A 14,696-nucleotide genomic window follows, 5' to 3' on the forward strand; every position below is an offset into this window, starting at 1 on the left:
AACCCAACCACTTCTACAGCGCCAGGGTATCGGAAAGTGATTTGGGACCAGTGCAAAGGGTGAATGCGTGATACAAATACACTTAAAACACACTATATGTAGCACTTAGTTTGGATGTTTATAAATATTCTCAAGTTTATACAGATTGGGACTGAAGGCACTGATTTATAAGGTGATTTGTCCTGGATCAAACATTTTTGGGTAAAGTGGGGAAGCTGAGATTAATATAACCTGATGTCTCCTGCCTCTGTAGTTAACCACTGCGACACAAGAAAATGGGAGTTATTCAGAGTTTGGTGGACAAGATAAAAGTTATGTGTACCCTGTCAACCAAATTCGTGGTTCGCCAGCTCAATTTACAGACCCCCCTGGATATTGCTATTTTTACAAAAGTCACCACGAAAATTAAAACAGTGACTTAAAAAAATAAAAATCGGCTGATCTTCCGTTTATTTGCTCCTCGCTGTCGCCCAAAAAAAGGTGAGCAACAGGCCAGCTGTCATCAGAGGTGTAAAGTACCTCTGTCGCGCCTGTTAATAACTTGCAAACGCCTGTATAGATCTCCCCAGACCCCGCCCTCTCCACTGCTCTTTGTCTCCATCAACCAGTGTTGCCATCAGTTTAAATGAAGATGAAAGTGGTAGCTCACTGTAAAGAGACATGTGTCATTTCGAAGTAGGTGAGATCAATTAAGTAAAGGAGATTACCACTGCTCCCACTAACTCATGAGTTTGTCACTTTCATAATAACTGGCTTCAATTGGTCCAATCCAAAGATGCTGAAAAACCTGGCAACTGGGAAAGGACTGAGAGACATTGGACGCAGTGTCTATCCTTACAGGCATTCTATTGGGTCACGGAGTCAATGGGATGTTGCGGAGAAGTGTGGCTTAATAATTATAGCGGCAGACCCTGATGCAGAGGTCTAGCCCGGGACCAGGGTTCAATTCCCCACCTCGGCGGATGTTGGGCTCAAAATTCCACGGACCTGATAATTCTCGCCTGGGTGCCTATTCCAATCATGGAGTCCAACTCTGGGCAATAGCTTATTTATTTATTTTGAAAGTTTTATATAGCGCGAACAAGACCCTTGCGGGTATCAGAGCGCTTTACAAGGTAAGTGTCTTAGATACATAGGTACAAGGTAAATAACATAAAGTTCAAAGCTAGTCAATGATAGCGCCCTATCGTAGATACATAGGTATATGGTGCAAAACAAAACGTTCCATGAAGAACTTTTCTCTAGGCTCCAGATATTGCAAAATACTGCTGCAAGAATGGCTCTGAATAAGCCCAGACGTACCCAGTCCCGTCCCCTGCTGCAGTCCCTGCACTGGCTGCCCGTTAGGAAGAGAGCAATCTTAAAACTTCTTATCTTGGTGTTTACATTTTGCATTACAAATGCTATAGGTGTCCCATTTGGGAAAGTTATAACTATTGGCATTGTAAATGACAAAGCTATTAATTTCGTTATTTTCAAAACCAACACATAAATAAAAAATGTGTCATTTACAATACCAATAGCTCAAACTTTCCTAATGCGAGACCTATTGCATTGCAAATGCTTGTTGTTTTAATCACTGTTTTTCTCTTATGTTATACTTGGCTCCTGTCACTGATGTAATTTTGTACCTCGCTGATCCTCATGTAAAGCGCTCTGATACCTCCTGGTCTAGCCAGCGCTATATAAAACTCTGCAAATAATTAATTAACATGATGCTCCAGTTTACGTCATGCAGATGTTGGGTACTCACACTCAGCAGGAGGCACTTGTTTTCTTTGATGGCACCCACGCACCCCAGGAAGCCGACAATCATGACGATGGTGCCAGTGGCGATCAGCAGGTTGGCCGCAGACAAGGACGGAAAGGAGGAAGAGAGAGTGGCAAAGTTGCCTTGCGTTACTGCCAGCCAGATGCCCACTCCGAGGATCCCGCAGCCTCCCAGCTGGAGAGAAAAGACAGAAATAAGATGCATGAGCAGACTGCTGAGGCAGCACTGACAGGCAGGCCTGAGATGGCGCGCGGCAGTAGATGGGACCCGTTTACACAAAGACGGCGAGGGTTAGACTACAGAGGGCACGCTTCACACTGCGTAACCTCCACGCATGCGCAGTGCTTTCAATGACCTGCTTTCAATGACCTCTTTCTGGCATGAAAAGAGCCCTACGTTACACACATACACAGCTCTACCATGCCACCTCTATCTTCATCCCTCATATGCGAACTTTACCAGATGACCATGATTCTTCCTTTAGGAACAGCAATAGCTCTGTAGATGCATCCCAGCTGTGATCTGCAGTGATGCTGCTGTTCCGTTATTGCTGGTAATGACACTCTGTCGGATACCAAAGAATGTCTCCCACTAATTCTATCAGTATTAGACTCAGAGCACTGCCAAAGTATCTCCAAAGGACCTACCACAGCTGTTCCAGTATGGGCTTCCTGGTGTAGCGCTGCACGAAGGAGTCAGTGCTGTAGGTAAACTCCGTGCTTGAAATGGAAAAATAGAAGTGCAGGTACTCTGTGCCAGAGTACCTGCTTGTTTCTGAGAAGTGCTGGTACTCTCCAATTAAAAGTATTATGTCTCTCTTAAGCAGTACAGGTACTCTCCGCCTCAAAATAAACAAGCATTAGCATAGCCAATAGGTCTAGCTTTTGGGACCTTATATTTTTATCCTGAAGTTTTGGCTATGTTGTAGAGCATTGTGGCTGATGTGCATCATGTTTAAAAGTTATAACAAACAGTGTTAAGCATTATTGTTACCTTTATAAAAGCTAAGATGACATATACAACTGAACAACCTGATTAAAAAAATATTTGAATAAAAAAAATGTCTTCTATTTTTTTGCACTTATGTGGCACAGTGGTATTATGTGGAGTGTATATGTTGCATTGTTATGTTGTATTAAGTGGTAATACGTTGAGTGTTAATTACATTGCATTGATTAGAGTGTAATTATGTGGTGTGTAATCATGTGGCCCTGAGTGGTATGTGGAGTGTATTTATGTTGCATTGAGTAGAGTGTAATAATGTGGCATGTAATTATGTGGTACTTAGTAGTATGTGTAGTGTATTTCTGTTGCATTGAAAAGAGTGTAAGTATGTGACATGTAATTATGTGGTACTGAGTGGCATTTTGTTGAGTGTATTTATGTTGCATTAAGTAGAGTGTAATTATGTTGTGTTTAATTCTGGGGCACTGAGTTGTATTATGTGGAGTGTATCTATGTTTGATTGAATAGAGTGTAATTATGTGAGGTGTAATTATGTATTACTGAGTGGTATTTTGTGGAGTGTATTTATGTTGCATTGAGTAGGGTGTAATTTTATGGTGAGTAATTATGATTCACTGAGTGGTATTATGTGGAGTGTATTTATGTTGCATTGAAAAGAGTGTAATTACGTGGTGTGTAATATATGTGGTACTGAGTGGTGTTATGTGGAGTGTATTTATATTGTATTGAGTAGAGTGTAAATATGTGGCGTGTTATTACGTGACACTGAGTGATATTATGTGGACTGTATTTATGTTGCATTGAGTAAAGTGTAATTACGTGGCATGTAATTATGTTGCACCAAGTGGTATTATATGGAGTGTATGTTGTTAGTAGAGTGTAAGTACGTGGTGTAATTATGTGGTACTGAGTTGTGTTATGTGGAGTGTATTTATGTATTGAGTAGAGTGTAATTATGTGGCGCGTTATTACGTTGCACTGAGTGATATTATGTGAATTGTATTTATGCTGCACTCAGTATTGTGTAATTATGTGGCATGTAATTATGTGCCACTGAGTGTTAATATGTCAGGTGTATGTTGCATTTAGTAGAGTGTAATTATGTGGTGTGTAATTATGTGGCAGTGAGTGGTATTATGTGGAGTTTATTTATGTTGCATTGAGTAGAGTGTAAATATGTGGCATGCAATTATGTGTTACTGAGTGGTATTATGTGGAGTGCATGTTGCATTTAGTAGAGTGTAATTACGCGGTGTGTAATTATGTGGTACTGAGTGGTGTTATGAGAGTGTATTTATATTGTATTGAGTAGAGTGTAATTGTGTGGCGTATTATTACGTGGCACTGAGTGATATTATGTGGACTGTATTTATGTTGCATTAAGTCGAGTGTAATTACGTGGCATGTAATTATGTGGCACTTTGTGGTATTATGTGTGCTGTATGTTGCATTTAGTAGAGTGTAATTATGTGGTGTGTAATTATGTGGCAGTGAGTGGTATTATTTGGAGTGTATGTTGCATTGAGTGCAGTCTAATTATATAGCATACTAAATATGTGGCACTGAGTTGTATTATGTGAAGCGCATTTTTGTTGCATTGAGGAGAGTGTAATTATGTGGCACTGATTGGTATTGTGTGGAGTGTATTTTTTCTGCATTGTGTAAAGTGTAATTATGTGGCGTGTAATTGTGTGGTATTGAGTGGTATGTGGAGAGTATTTATGTTGCATTGAATAGAGTGTAATTGTGACGTGTGATTATGTGGTACTGAGTGGTATTAGGCCCAAAAACTTACTCTCAGGCAGGCTGAGCGCCACTGGAGGCGCGAATACTGCCCTACACTAAAAATACAATACACGACCCTCCTCTGGGAGTAAAAAAAGGCCATTCTTCAAGCAAAATCAGAATACTTTTCTTCTAAAATTCTCCTTGCGGCAAACAAACCCGAGGAAATCTTTACCATCCTCCATGAACTAGCAACCTCAGACAGAGCCACTCCCAAGCCCGTCCCCTCACAAATTCTTTGCAATTCCCTCAATTAATATTTCATTGAAAAAATTGCAAACATCAAACGCAATATCCGCTCCCAGGAATGCATGGGGAGTCATTCCTTATTTGCGCCCATAGGAATGCATGGGGAGTCATTCCTTATTTGCGATTAGCAATTTGCTAATCGCAAGTAAGGAAGCTGTAGGAATCGCAAATAATATTGCGATTTCTACATGAATCCCGTTTTGCGAGTCATTAATAGCGATTCCTTAATAATCGCTATTAAGGACTCGCAAATCGGGACATTGATGTAACTGGCTGTATATCTTCTTGCAGATTTTATGGCAGCCTATCTTATTCTGTGTGCAGCCTATCATACTGGTATGTAATACGTTTTTCTAACTGTGGCAAAGTGTTTTATAATCTACGCTACGCTTCTTTAAACCAATGATTTAAATATTAACATTGCTTTGCGTCACTGGTCGGGCCCTCAGAGCACTATAAAAACACGATTTTATCCCCAAATGAATCAACCAGGATTCCGCTCAGTGAACCACAGGGCTCTGAAATGATCGCGTTAACCAACAGAGCTTGCTTTCCAGAGCAATGCATTTCCCACAGATTAGTCTAACTTTATTTAATATTTCATTTAAGATGTTTGCATTACATTTTATAAGCAGTTGTCTGTAAGGTAATAAAGGTCAGCAAATTCGTCACAGAATATTTTGCTCTTTGAAGCCACGTTGGTGGCCCTCCCCCACACTCATCAGCCATTGTACATAGCCTCACAGTTCCCATACTTTTCATGCACGTTGTCCACTGCTTTAGGGATGAGAATGATTCCACCAAGCTTTTTAAAGGGAGGGCTTCTAGGCTGGCCCACGCCTGGCAGGCCAGAGCTGAAGACGGCATGTGCTCTATCGTCTTCTGTCAGGTGTAAGGGTCCGAGCTGAGCTTTTGCCTCCAGGCCTCCGCTGCATCCCACTCCTATCAGAGTCCTCTGCACACATCTCGAGCTGGCTTTGTACAGTGGGCTTCAGTGATGCTTTTTTGGATAGTAAGCCCTGTCTGCATTCACACTGTAAAAGAGAAAGGCCCTTGTTCTGTTCTGCTCAAGTGGAACTTTGCTGGAATAGATGGAACTTATCTTGCCCAATAATTATGTGACAAGTACAATTGTGTGGCTTTAGGGTTTACAGCAAAAACTCTAACCAATATTATGATTTTAGACAGTGTCGTGTCGACATCCAAACATCTCTCAGAGATACTCAGCAATCACAGACATGTTGCGCCCTTGGTGGGACTCTTCAGTAGGAAGCCCTGCTTCAGTTCAAGCGCTAGTGTGGCTAGCACCAAGCAAAGTCAGCCTTAAAAAAGTAAATAAACTATCCTTAAACGTGCACTGCTATCTGCAGTAGGAAAGCACTCTTTTGCACACACAATCGGCCATCAGCAATTTATCGAGTATTTACAGCCGAGAATCCAGCAGACAGGAAGCTGTGAATATGCACATTTTCAACATCTGCTTTTCAACATCTCCGGCTGTAGGATTACTGAAGCAATAAATGCAATTATGGAAGCAAAAGATGGAACTGCTGAAGCAGAAACCGAAACTACTGAAGCAAAATACTGCGCGTAGGAAGCAATCTATTCAGCGCCAACCTCTGTGTTTCAGAACGAGCAGTGCCGCAAACAGAGGCTGCTGGGAAGTCCACAGGGAGGCTGTGCAGTCCTCGGAGCCCATATGTTTCTATCTGCTGGACTGATTAACATATGTTCCGCGCCTATAGAAGTGTTCTTCTACCTCTCAAACAAGCTTATCATTTGAAGATTGCACGAGGGAATGAGAAGAAATGCAATCTTACCACCCATCCTTTCTTTGGCCTCGCTCTTGAGAGGTCACTTCCAAGGAGGTCTAAGAGGGAAGTACAATCCATGTGGGGGCAACAGTCATTAGCTTCTTCCTGAGGTGTGGGGCCAGCAGAGAAGGGCGGCTGATTAAGTGGAGAAAGACATGCCTGCCTGCCACCCATCCAATAGCCGGCCTCTCTGTGCAGTCTGTACCTTGAAGTACCCCAGCATTTAAACAAAGTCATTGGTTATCTTTCCCATTCTCTCCCCTCTCATCTTTTTTCATTTGCGATTTTTCTCAGCACCGTAATGCTTTACAGCTCCTGAAAGCTGCCCTCTCTCATCCCTTCCTCCCCTTTCCATCACCCTCAGCCCCAGAGTGGTGCCAGATTTCTTCTTTCTGTGTTGTGACTATGAGCCCGAGGCCATATTTATTCCCTTCCTCTTGACCCACCAAGCCTCAAGAGGCCAACTACACCACCTCAAAGATAAACGAGGGCTGACTCACTGCCTGCCACAGGGCAGCATGTGTGATGGCTTTATTAAAAAATACTACACGGTCGCTTTATTGCGCTTTATTATTCTCTGTTTCATGTTATTTCCCCCTTGGATATATTAATAAAGAGGTTGCAGGCGAAAGCCAGCAAGCACCTAGTGTATCATGGATTCCTTGAAAAGTCACTTTACTCCAGCCCTGTCTGAAGCTTTCTGGAGGCGGCTGGGGGATAAAGTCAATGCACTATGATTAACAAGCATTGGGAAAGCGAACATGTCTCGTCTCTGCGACCTTTTAGCTTTGTCAATGATTTTAGCAAATATATTACTGTATATAGGTTGCATATTTTCATAAGTAAAAACGTTGAATTTGATAACATTTGTAAACTCGTTTTGCTTTAGTGCAATTTTATATTGCAATTGTAATTTAATAAGTGTTGGCAAAAAATCGCTCTAAATGGCCGAGTGATTGGCTTTTCCAGTGCTTGTACGGTATACGTGAGCTGAATTTCGTTTAGGTGTCCAGGTAAGTTCTGGTGGGGAGCGTGCTCATGATTGTGCACGGTTGAGGTAAGTTCTGGTGGGGAGCGTGCTCATGATTGTGCACGGTTGAGGTAAGTTCTGGTGGGCAGCGTGCTCATGATTGTGCATGGTTGAGGTCATTTCTGGTAGGGAGCGTGCTTATGATTGTGCATGGTTGAGGTAAGTTCTGGTGGAAAGCGTGCTCATGATTGTGCATGGTTGAGGTCAGTTCTGGTGGGGAGCGTGCTCATGATTGTGCATGGTTGAGGTAAGTTCTGGTGGGGAGGATGCTCATGATTGTGCATGGTTGAGGTAAGTTCTGGTGGGGGAGCGTGCTCATGATTGTACATGGTTGAGGTAAGTTCTGGTGGAGAGCGTGCTCATGATTGTGCATGGTTGAGGTAAGTTCTGGTGAGGAGCATGCTCATGATTGTGCACTGTAAAGGTAAGTTCTGGTGGGGAGCGTGCTCATGATTGTGCACGGCTTAGGTAAGTTCTGGTGGGGAGCGTGCTCATGATTGTGCACGGTTGAGGTCAGTTCCGGTGGGGAGCGCGCTCATGATTGTGCATGGTTGTGGTAAGTTCAGGTGGGGGAGCGTGCTCATGATTGTGCATTGTTGAGGTAAGTTCTGGTGGGGAGCGTGCTCATGATTGTGCACGGTTGAGGTAAGTTCTGGTGGGGAGCGTGCTCATGATTGTGCACGGTTGAGGTAAGTTCTGGTGGGGAGCGTGCTCATGATTGTGCATGGTTGCGGTAAGTTCCGGTGGGGAGCCTGCTCATGCTTGACCATGGTTGAGGTCAGTTCTTGTGGGAAGCGTGCTCATGATTGTGCATGGTTGTGGTAAGTTCAGGTGGGGGAGCGTGCTCATGATTGTGCATTGTTGAGGTATGTTCTGGTGGGGAGCGTGCTCATGATTGTACATCGTTGAGGTAAGTTCTGGTGGGGAGCGTGCTCATGATTGAGCATGGTTGAGAGTTCTGGAGCTGAGGCTGAAGGCAGCACGAGTCGGTGGGCAATAACAGTATTCCGATTATGTGCTCATCCAATCCTTAGCCTGTCTCAAGCGTACACATAGTGATGATCACATATGTTCCACTTGTAATAACTGATCCAAATTATTTACAACAAAAACATGGTTGTTACTTATTTGTTTCAAATGGCTAACAACGCCTCACAAAGCCATAGGTCTGGTTTATTTTAGGCACGTTTGTTGTTGTGTGATATATCTGGACACAGTAGCAGAAAATTCACAAAGAGGCACCTAAATGTTGGTCAGGCAGGATGCTGTGTAATGCACAGGATTGTAGTTTACATGTTTTAAGCCACGCCTTTAATTACTTAAGCCAACACCCTTTACAGACCCCTTATTGGCATCTCACTTATAACGCTGTGGTCCACAATAGAATTTTTCCTAAAAAACAGCTAACATCTGTCTCATAGCTGAAACCTAAAAAGATCCTTGGAGTCAAATCTAAAACTTGTGGAGCAGAAAGAAGGAGCACCAGCTTTGCTCCACTGCAGCACTCAATCTGCAGCATCTCAGAGAGGCAGGAGCACAGCTAGTGGGACACCTCAGAGGGAAGGGACTACAGGGGTAAAAAGCAGACAACCTGACCTCCTCCACTGTGACACCCCAACTATGATTGTAGGGCCCGGGGATCGTGGTGACACTGCGAAGTATAAATAGAAAAAGCGAAAACCCTGCCAAGGTAAATCACGAGAGGTCCTCTAAGAGATCCACAACTGTTATACACGGAGTAACATTAACAATGTATCAGAGCCAATGACAACATAGATATTTAAATCAGTCCATAGTTTTTTTTGAAAAAATATATTTTTTTATTTTCATAGGATCTGACATTTCTAAAATACATTCGATATATAAATACACATGATTCAATAGATAGGACAAAGAGAGATATTTCATATCATATTAGAAGAGGAAGAAGCATTTCCATAATCGTCAGTGTTCCACTCACTCCTGGACAATTCTAGGGACTTAACAAGCACTCATATCTTCAGGGGTCAATCACATTCACATACATTCATACAATTCAATCATATAAGTATAGCCTGCAACAAAAAGATAGAGTTATAGTTGCATGGACGTGGGTGCAAGGATAAGAAGGCAGGTTAGATGGAAAACCGTTGTCCTCAAGGACTAGGGTACTGCCGTTCTTATAAATGACGCCGACGCGCGTTTCGGTGTTGGGCACCTTCGTCAGGGCAAGCGGGTACAGCCAGGGAGGGGAACATACATGATGGGGTGAAAGGAATTTCAACCAGGTTAAGGGTTCAGATGGTCCAAACTTTTCAGGTCTTTCAAGGAGAGTCTTTTGTCAGCCGAGAAGAGAATCCTATTTTCTTTCCTTTATGGAACTATTGCGAAATCCACGGGTCGGGTTGTCATTCATTAATCCTGAGCTCCGTGCACCGGTAAATCAAGAGCAAGGTGGTTTTCGACCAGTACGCTTCCAGGTTGCAGGGTATCAAGCTCTAGTCCGATAGATACGTGTGGCTCGATGACACTGCGAAGTGGACCCACAGTATTGTTCCCTAGCAAAGTTGATCCAGAAGTCGTGTAGCGCCTTTGCTGCTTTGTGAAGCACATACACTTTAATTACTTGATGGTGTGAAAACAGGAGAGGATTGTGTTAACCTAGGTGGCCATAAAGATTTGTTTGCTGATCACGACCTCTAGGTCCTAACTTGGCTAAACAGGGTGGGGTGTGGGCCCTAATTCTGGGGGTCACCAGGACCAGACTGAAGTGTCTTTCCAAAATAGTACCATCTCAATTTTGTCTGAGATGAGTTTCAAGCAGTTAGTCTTATTGTGACAAGCAACTTTTGAGATGCAGTAGGATTTTTTTTGATGATTTCAAGTCGGCAGGCTCAGACGATGCTGATGAGTGCGATCACGTAAAAATTCAAGATCAAGGTGCTGAATGATGAGCCTTGGGGGACGTTGCAGATTAGGTTGCAGGCAGAGGAGGTGTATGGGGCTATACTGACAGCCTGTGTGAGGCCTATGAGGAAGGAGCTGATCAAAGAACGTGCAAGTCCATCTATTCTGATCTCGTGGAGGCGTTGGAAGAAGATTGGCTGAGAGACAGGATCAAAGGAGGCAGAAAGGTCAAGAAGGGTGAGGGCTACGGTCTCGCCCATCATATTACAGATGTTGTTGTTGGAGGGAGATGAGAGCAGTATTGGTGAGTCCAGATTGGGCTAGTTCTAGGATGTGGTTGTTGTTGTTGCTGCGGTGATTGGTCAGTTGTTTGTTGAGGAGTTTTTCCATGACTTTTGCTGGTTGGGATGGCAGGGAGCTGGGTCTGTAGTTTGAAAGTGTCATCAGGTTTGCTGAAGGTTTTTCAGTAGTGGTAGGGTGGTGACCTATTTCTATGTATCTGGGAAGGTGGCAGTAGTGAGGGAGTCCTTGCGTGATGGACTGAGGGCAAACGTATGGGTTCCAGTCCTTTCGTGAAGGCAAAGTGTGGGCACGTGTCGGAATGAGCTCTCAAGTAAATAGAGGACATGGTGTCAGCGGTTTCCAGGGGAATGATGGTGGACAAGCATGTCAGGACAGTTTCCAGTGTGTTTTGCTAATCGTATTGGAGGGAAATGAGAGTAGAGAGGTACAGTTGTGGTTCAAAGTTGTCTTACACGATGCTGATCTTGTTACTGGAGTAATGAGCATGCTGGGAGCAGAATTCCTACGAGGGAAAGATGGTTGTGGAGCTAGTATCAGGGGAAGTGAATTCCTTTACTATAAAGAACATTTCTTTAGAACTTTTGGTACTGTTATTAATCCATTCAGTCACAGCTGAGCGTTTGGTGGATTTGAGTTGCCGGTGGTAGGGTATATCTCTAGCTATGTCTGTCTTTGTCATTGTGGATGTGTTGCCATTAGTGCTCCAGCTGTTTGCAATGGCATTTGGTGAATTGAGGTCATCGGTGTACCAGCTTAATTGTGATTTAGTCCATGAAGTGGTGGTGGTTTTGAGCGGGGCTAGGGTGTCTGCACAGGCAGTGTTCAGGTTGTTGAAGTTGGCGAGGAATTGAGAGATGTCGTCTTGGTGGATTGAGTGGTGGGTTTGGAGTTCTGAGGTCTGGATTTCTTTGGAGCTGGAGTTCCAGTTGCATGTGGTGGTCTAGGTGGGCGCGGTTTCCTGTTGGTGGGCTAGGTGTAGGTCGAAAAGTATGAGGGAAAGATTGGTCCAGGTGAAAGGGGTGAGCTTGTCTACTGTGATATCAGAGAAGTTGGTGCAGACAGGGTCGAGGATATGTCCATAGGGTTGAATGCGTCTTTCATTTATAAAGCCAAAATATGTTCAAGTTTTCCAAAAGGTTATTAGTGTTCGGTCAGTGTGGTCCTCCACGTAGAAAGTGAGGTCTCTGAAGAAGCAGAAGGAACTGGAGTTGAGTGCGAGGGGGCAATGATGTCCACAATGGTGTTTCCGAAGTGTCCTCTTGGTCCAGGAGCCTGGTAGAATTAGGCTTCTCCAAAGGCGGTGTTTCTCAAAATGCGCTCTAAGACTTAAAATATTCAAACCTTATCAGAATGGCAACTGGGTCTCTCAGGCACCCAATGTTGTCTCTGTGAGGAATGGGCCTGTTCTAGTTGCAGGATGAGTAGGGCATTGATGGTCTTTGCCCAGAAGCAAGGAGACTGGATATCCCACACCATGATGTACTAATTGCCATGGAGATCTAAACGTTCTTACAAGATCTCTGTTTGAAGGAGGCAGTATTTTACTAATATTAATTTATCACCTAAGGAATTATTCTAGGATTACATACTTTTAAATCAGTGTCCAATTTTGGCTTAAACATGTAGCCCCTTGAGTTCACTGCTTTTAATTATGCCTGGGTCGGTACATTTGAACGAAGCCCAGAGCTTCTAATTTGTTGGAGATTTTACAACATATATATATATATTCACTGAAAAAAACATAGGTTTCACATCAGTTATAGTTAGCTGGAAATTTTACTGACATAAAACCATTGAAATTCCCATGTTATAGTTAGTTGGACTCACTATAACTTGCGCGCCTGCAATGCACTGCGGATGACGTCACATATTACATCACTCATGACATGGTCAGTGACATCACTCATGACATCATTGATGACACCATCCTTGTGACAGAGTGACAGACCTCCTTTCAGTGTAATGTAACCCTTGAAACACATATTCAAAAATAGAAACTAACATTTTCAAAAAATGGAGATACCCATACCAGTTACAACAACCAATTCAGTAATTCCACCATCTATATACACATCCACTCATTCACCAACAGTTCTATATAGTCACTCATACATATACTCACTCATCATATGTAGTGATACACCTATACATCCTGTTACACACCGACAGTCATCCAAAAGTTACTCACACACATACTCACACATGCAAATAAACTATTGAACATCCATTTATTTGCATATACAAGTATACACACACTAGCACATTACTTCTAAGGAAACTTACACATACTTACTCTCATAAACAATCACTTATAGAAACACATACTTATTTAAACAGGAACTCTTACAATCTCTCACTCTCACATATACTTACTTATATACATCAATACTTACATATACTAGATTAAAACATATGTCGTTACTAATAAAGACACTAGTGAGACAGTCATTCACTCACTAACACACACATATACACACTCATCCACCCTTACAATCCTACTCATATGCTGTCTTCAAAACATATACAAACAGTGAGTCAGTCACCAACCCATGCAGCCACTTATACACAAAGTGAAACACTGATACATATATTTAAATATTTTAAAATTACTCGCTAATATATGTATTCACTAAGATACACTTTATAAACCAGTTAACCAATCAATTTTTTTTTTAAAACATCCATTTAGACACTTATTTAAAAATGTATTCTTCCATCGACCTTTACAAAAACATATATAAAACATATTTATTTTTCAGAAAGACACACATTCACTGGATGGTGTCATCAGTGATGTCATGAGTGATGTCACTGACCATGTCATGAGTGATGTAATATGTGACGTCATCAGCAGTGCATTGCAGACGCGCAAGTTATAGTGAGTCCAACTAACTAAACCGTGGGAATTTCAATGGTTTTATGTTAGTAAAATTTCCAGCTAACTATAACTGATGTGAAACCTATGGTTTTTTCAGTGAATGTAATAGGTTTTTTAAATGCTAATTCCTAACTATAACTGGTGTGAAACCTATGGTTTTTTCAGTGAATTTCATAGGTTTTTTAAATGCTAATTCCTAACTATATATAAGGCCCCAAAGCTATGTTTTTTTCAGTGAATTTCAAAATTTTGTTAATAGCAAATGTCTATAGCTATGAAATGTAATATTTTTGAAAATGAATGAATCCTATATTATATTTGTATTTAAAACAATTTTTTTAATGTATATATATATATATATTTTTTTTGCCCTGGAGCACTCCCGGGGCGCGCCCGGAAAGCGTAGTCTTTTGAAGCGCCCCGGGTCGCGCACCGGGTAGCGTCCCGTTAGCGCCAAAGCCGCGACCGAAAACATCATTGTGACGTACCGCGTAGCCGCGTCCAAGTGATACGCACGGCGTAAACGCACCCGGAAGCACTCGAGCGCATACGATCGCGCAACGTAAGCATCCGATGCGCTTACGCGACACGCCCCCGGTGGCGCGTCGCGTAAGCGCGTCGGGTCATGTGACCTGAAAATAACACTTAATTGGTGCAGAACAGTTTTGGTTTCATAATGATGAAACCCCTGGTCTTGTGACCTGAAAATAACACATCTCATTGGTTCAGGAAATTTTTTTTTTCCAAATGAGGAAAGCCCCCACCTTTTTTCCTTATTCTGACTTTGTCCTTTGACTGAGGAAGACCTGTTTTGAAATCTTTGAGGTATATTTTGTACTTTGAAATGGCTACAGTAGCAGCATCAGCTGGAGCATCTCCACCACCACCACCACCACCACAAAGAGGACCACCACAACATCACATTGTTGGTCAAGAAGATGAGGAGGAGGAGGAAGAGGAGGAGGGGAGCAGCAGGAGGTGGCTGGAAGAACACAATACCCCATACCAACCCAA

The 14,696-nt window shown here is 42.6% G+C and overlaps 1 protein-coding gene across 1 annotated transcript in view; it reads right to left on the reverse strand.

Moving 5' to 3' along the window:
- The window catches only part of LOC147659653 (tetraspanin-4-like), a 425,072-nt gene that overhangs the window by 369,168 nt on the left and 41,208 nt on the right, over nucleotides 1–14,696 (reverse strand). The window contains exon 2 of the mRNA XM_086951575.1: nucleotides 1,754–1,945. Within this exon, the coding sequence (XP_086807701.1) occupies nucleotides 1,754–1,945 (192 nt within the window). The remainder of the gene's footprint in view (nucleotides 1–1,753; nucleotides 1,946–14,696) is intronic.

Source organism: Lissotriton vulgaris, unplaced genomic scaffold (assembly GCF_964263255.1).
Source record: "Lissotriton vulgaris unplaced genomic scaffold, aLisVul1.2 SCAFFOLD_453, whole genome shotgun sequence".
Lineage (NCBI taxonomy): Eukaryota > Metazoa > Chordata > Amphibia > Caudata > Salamandridae > Lissotriton > Lissotriton vulgaris.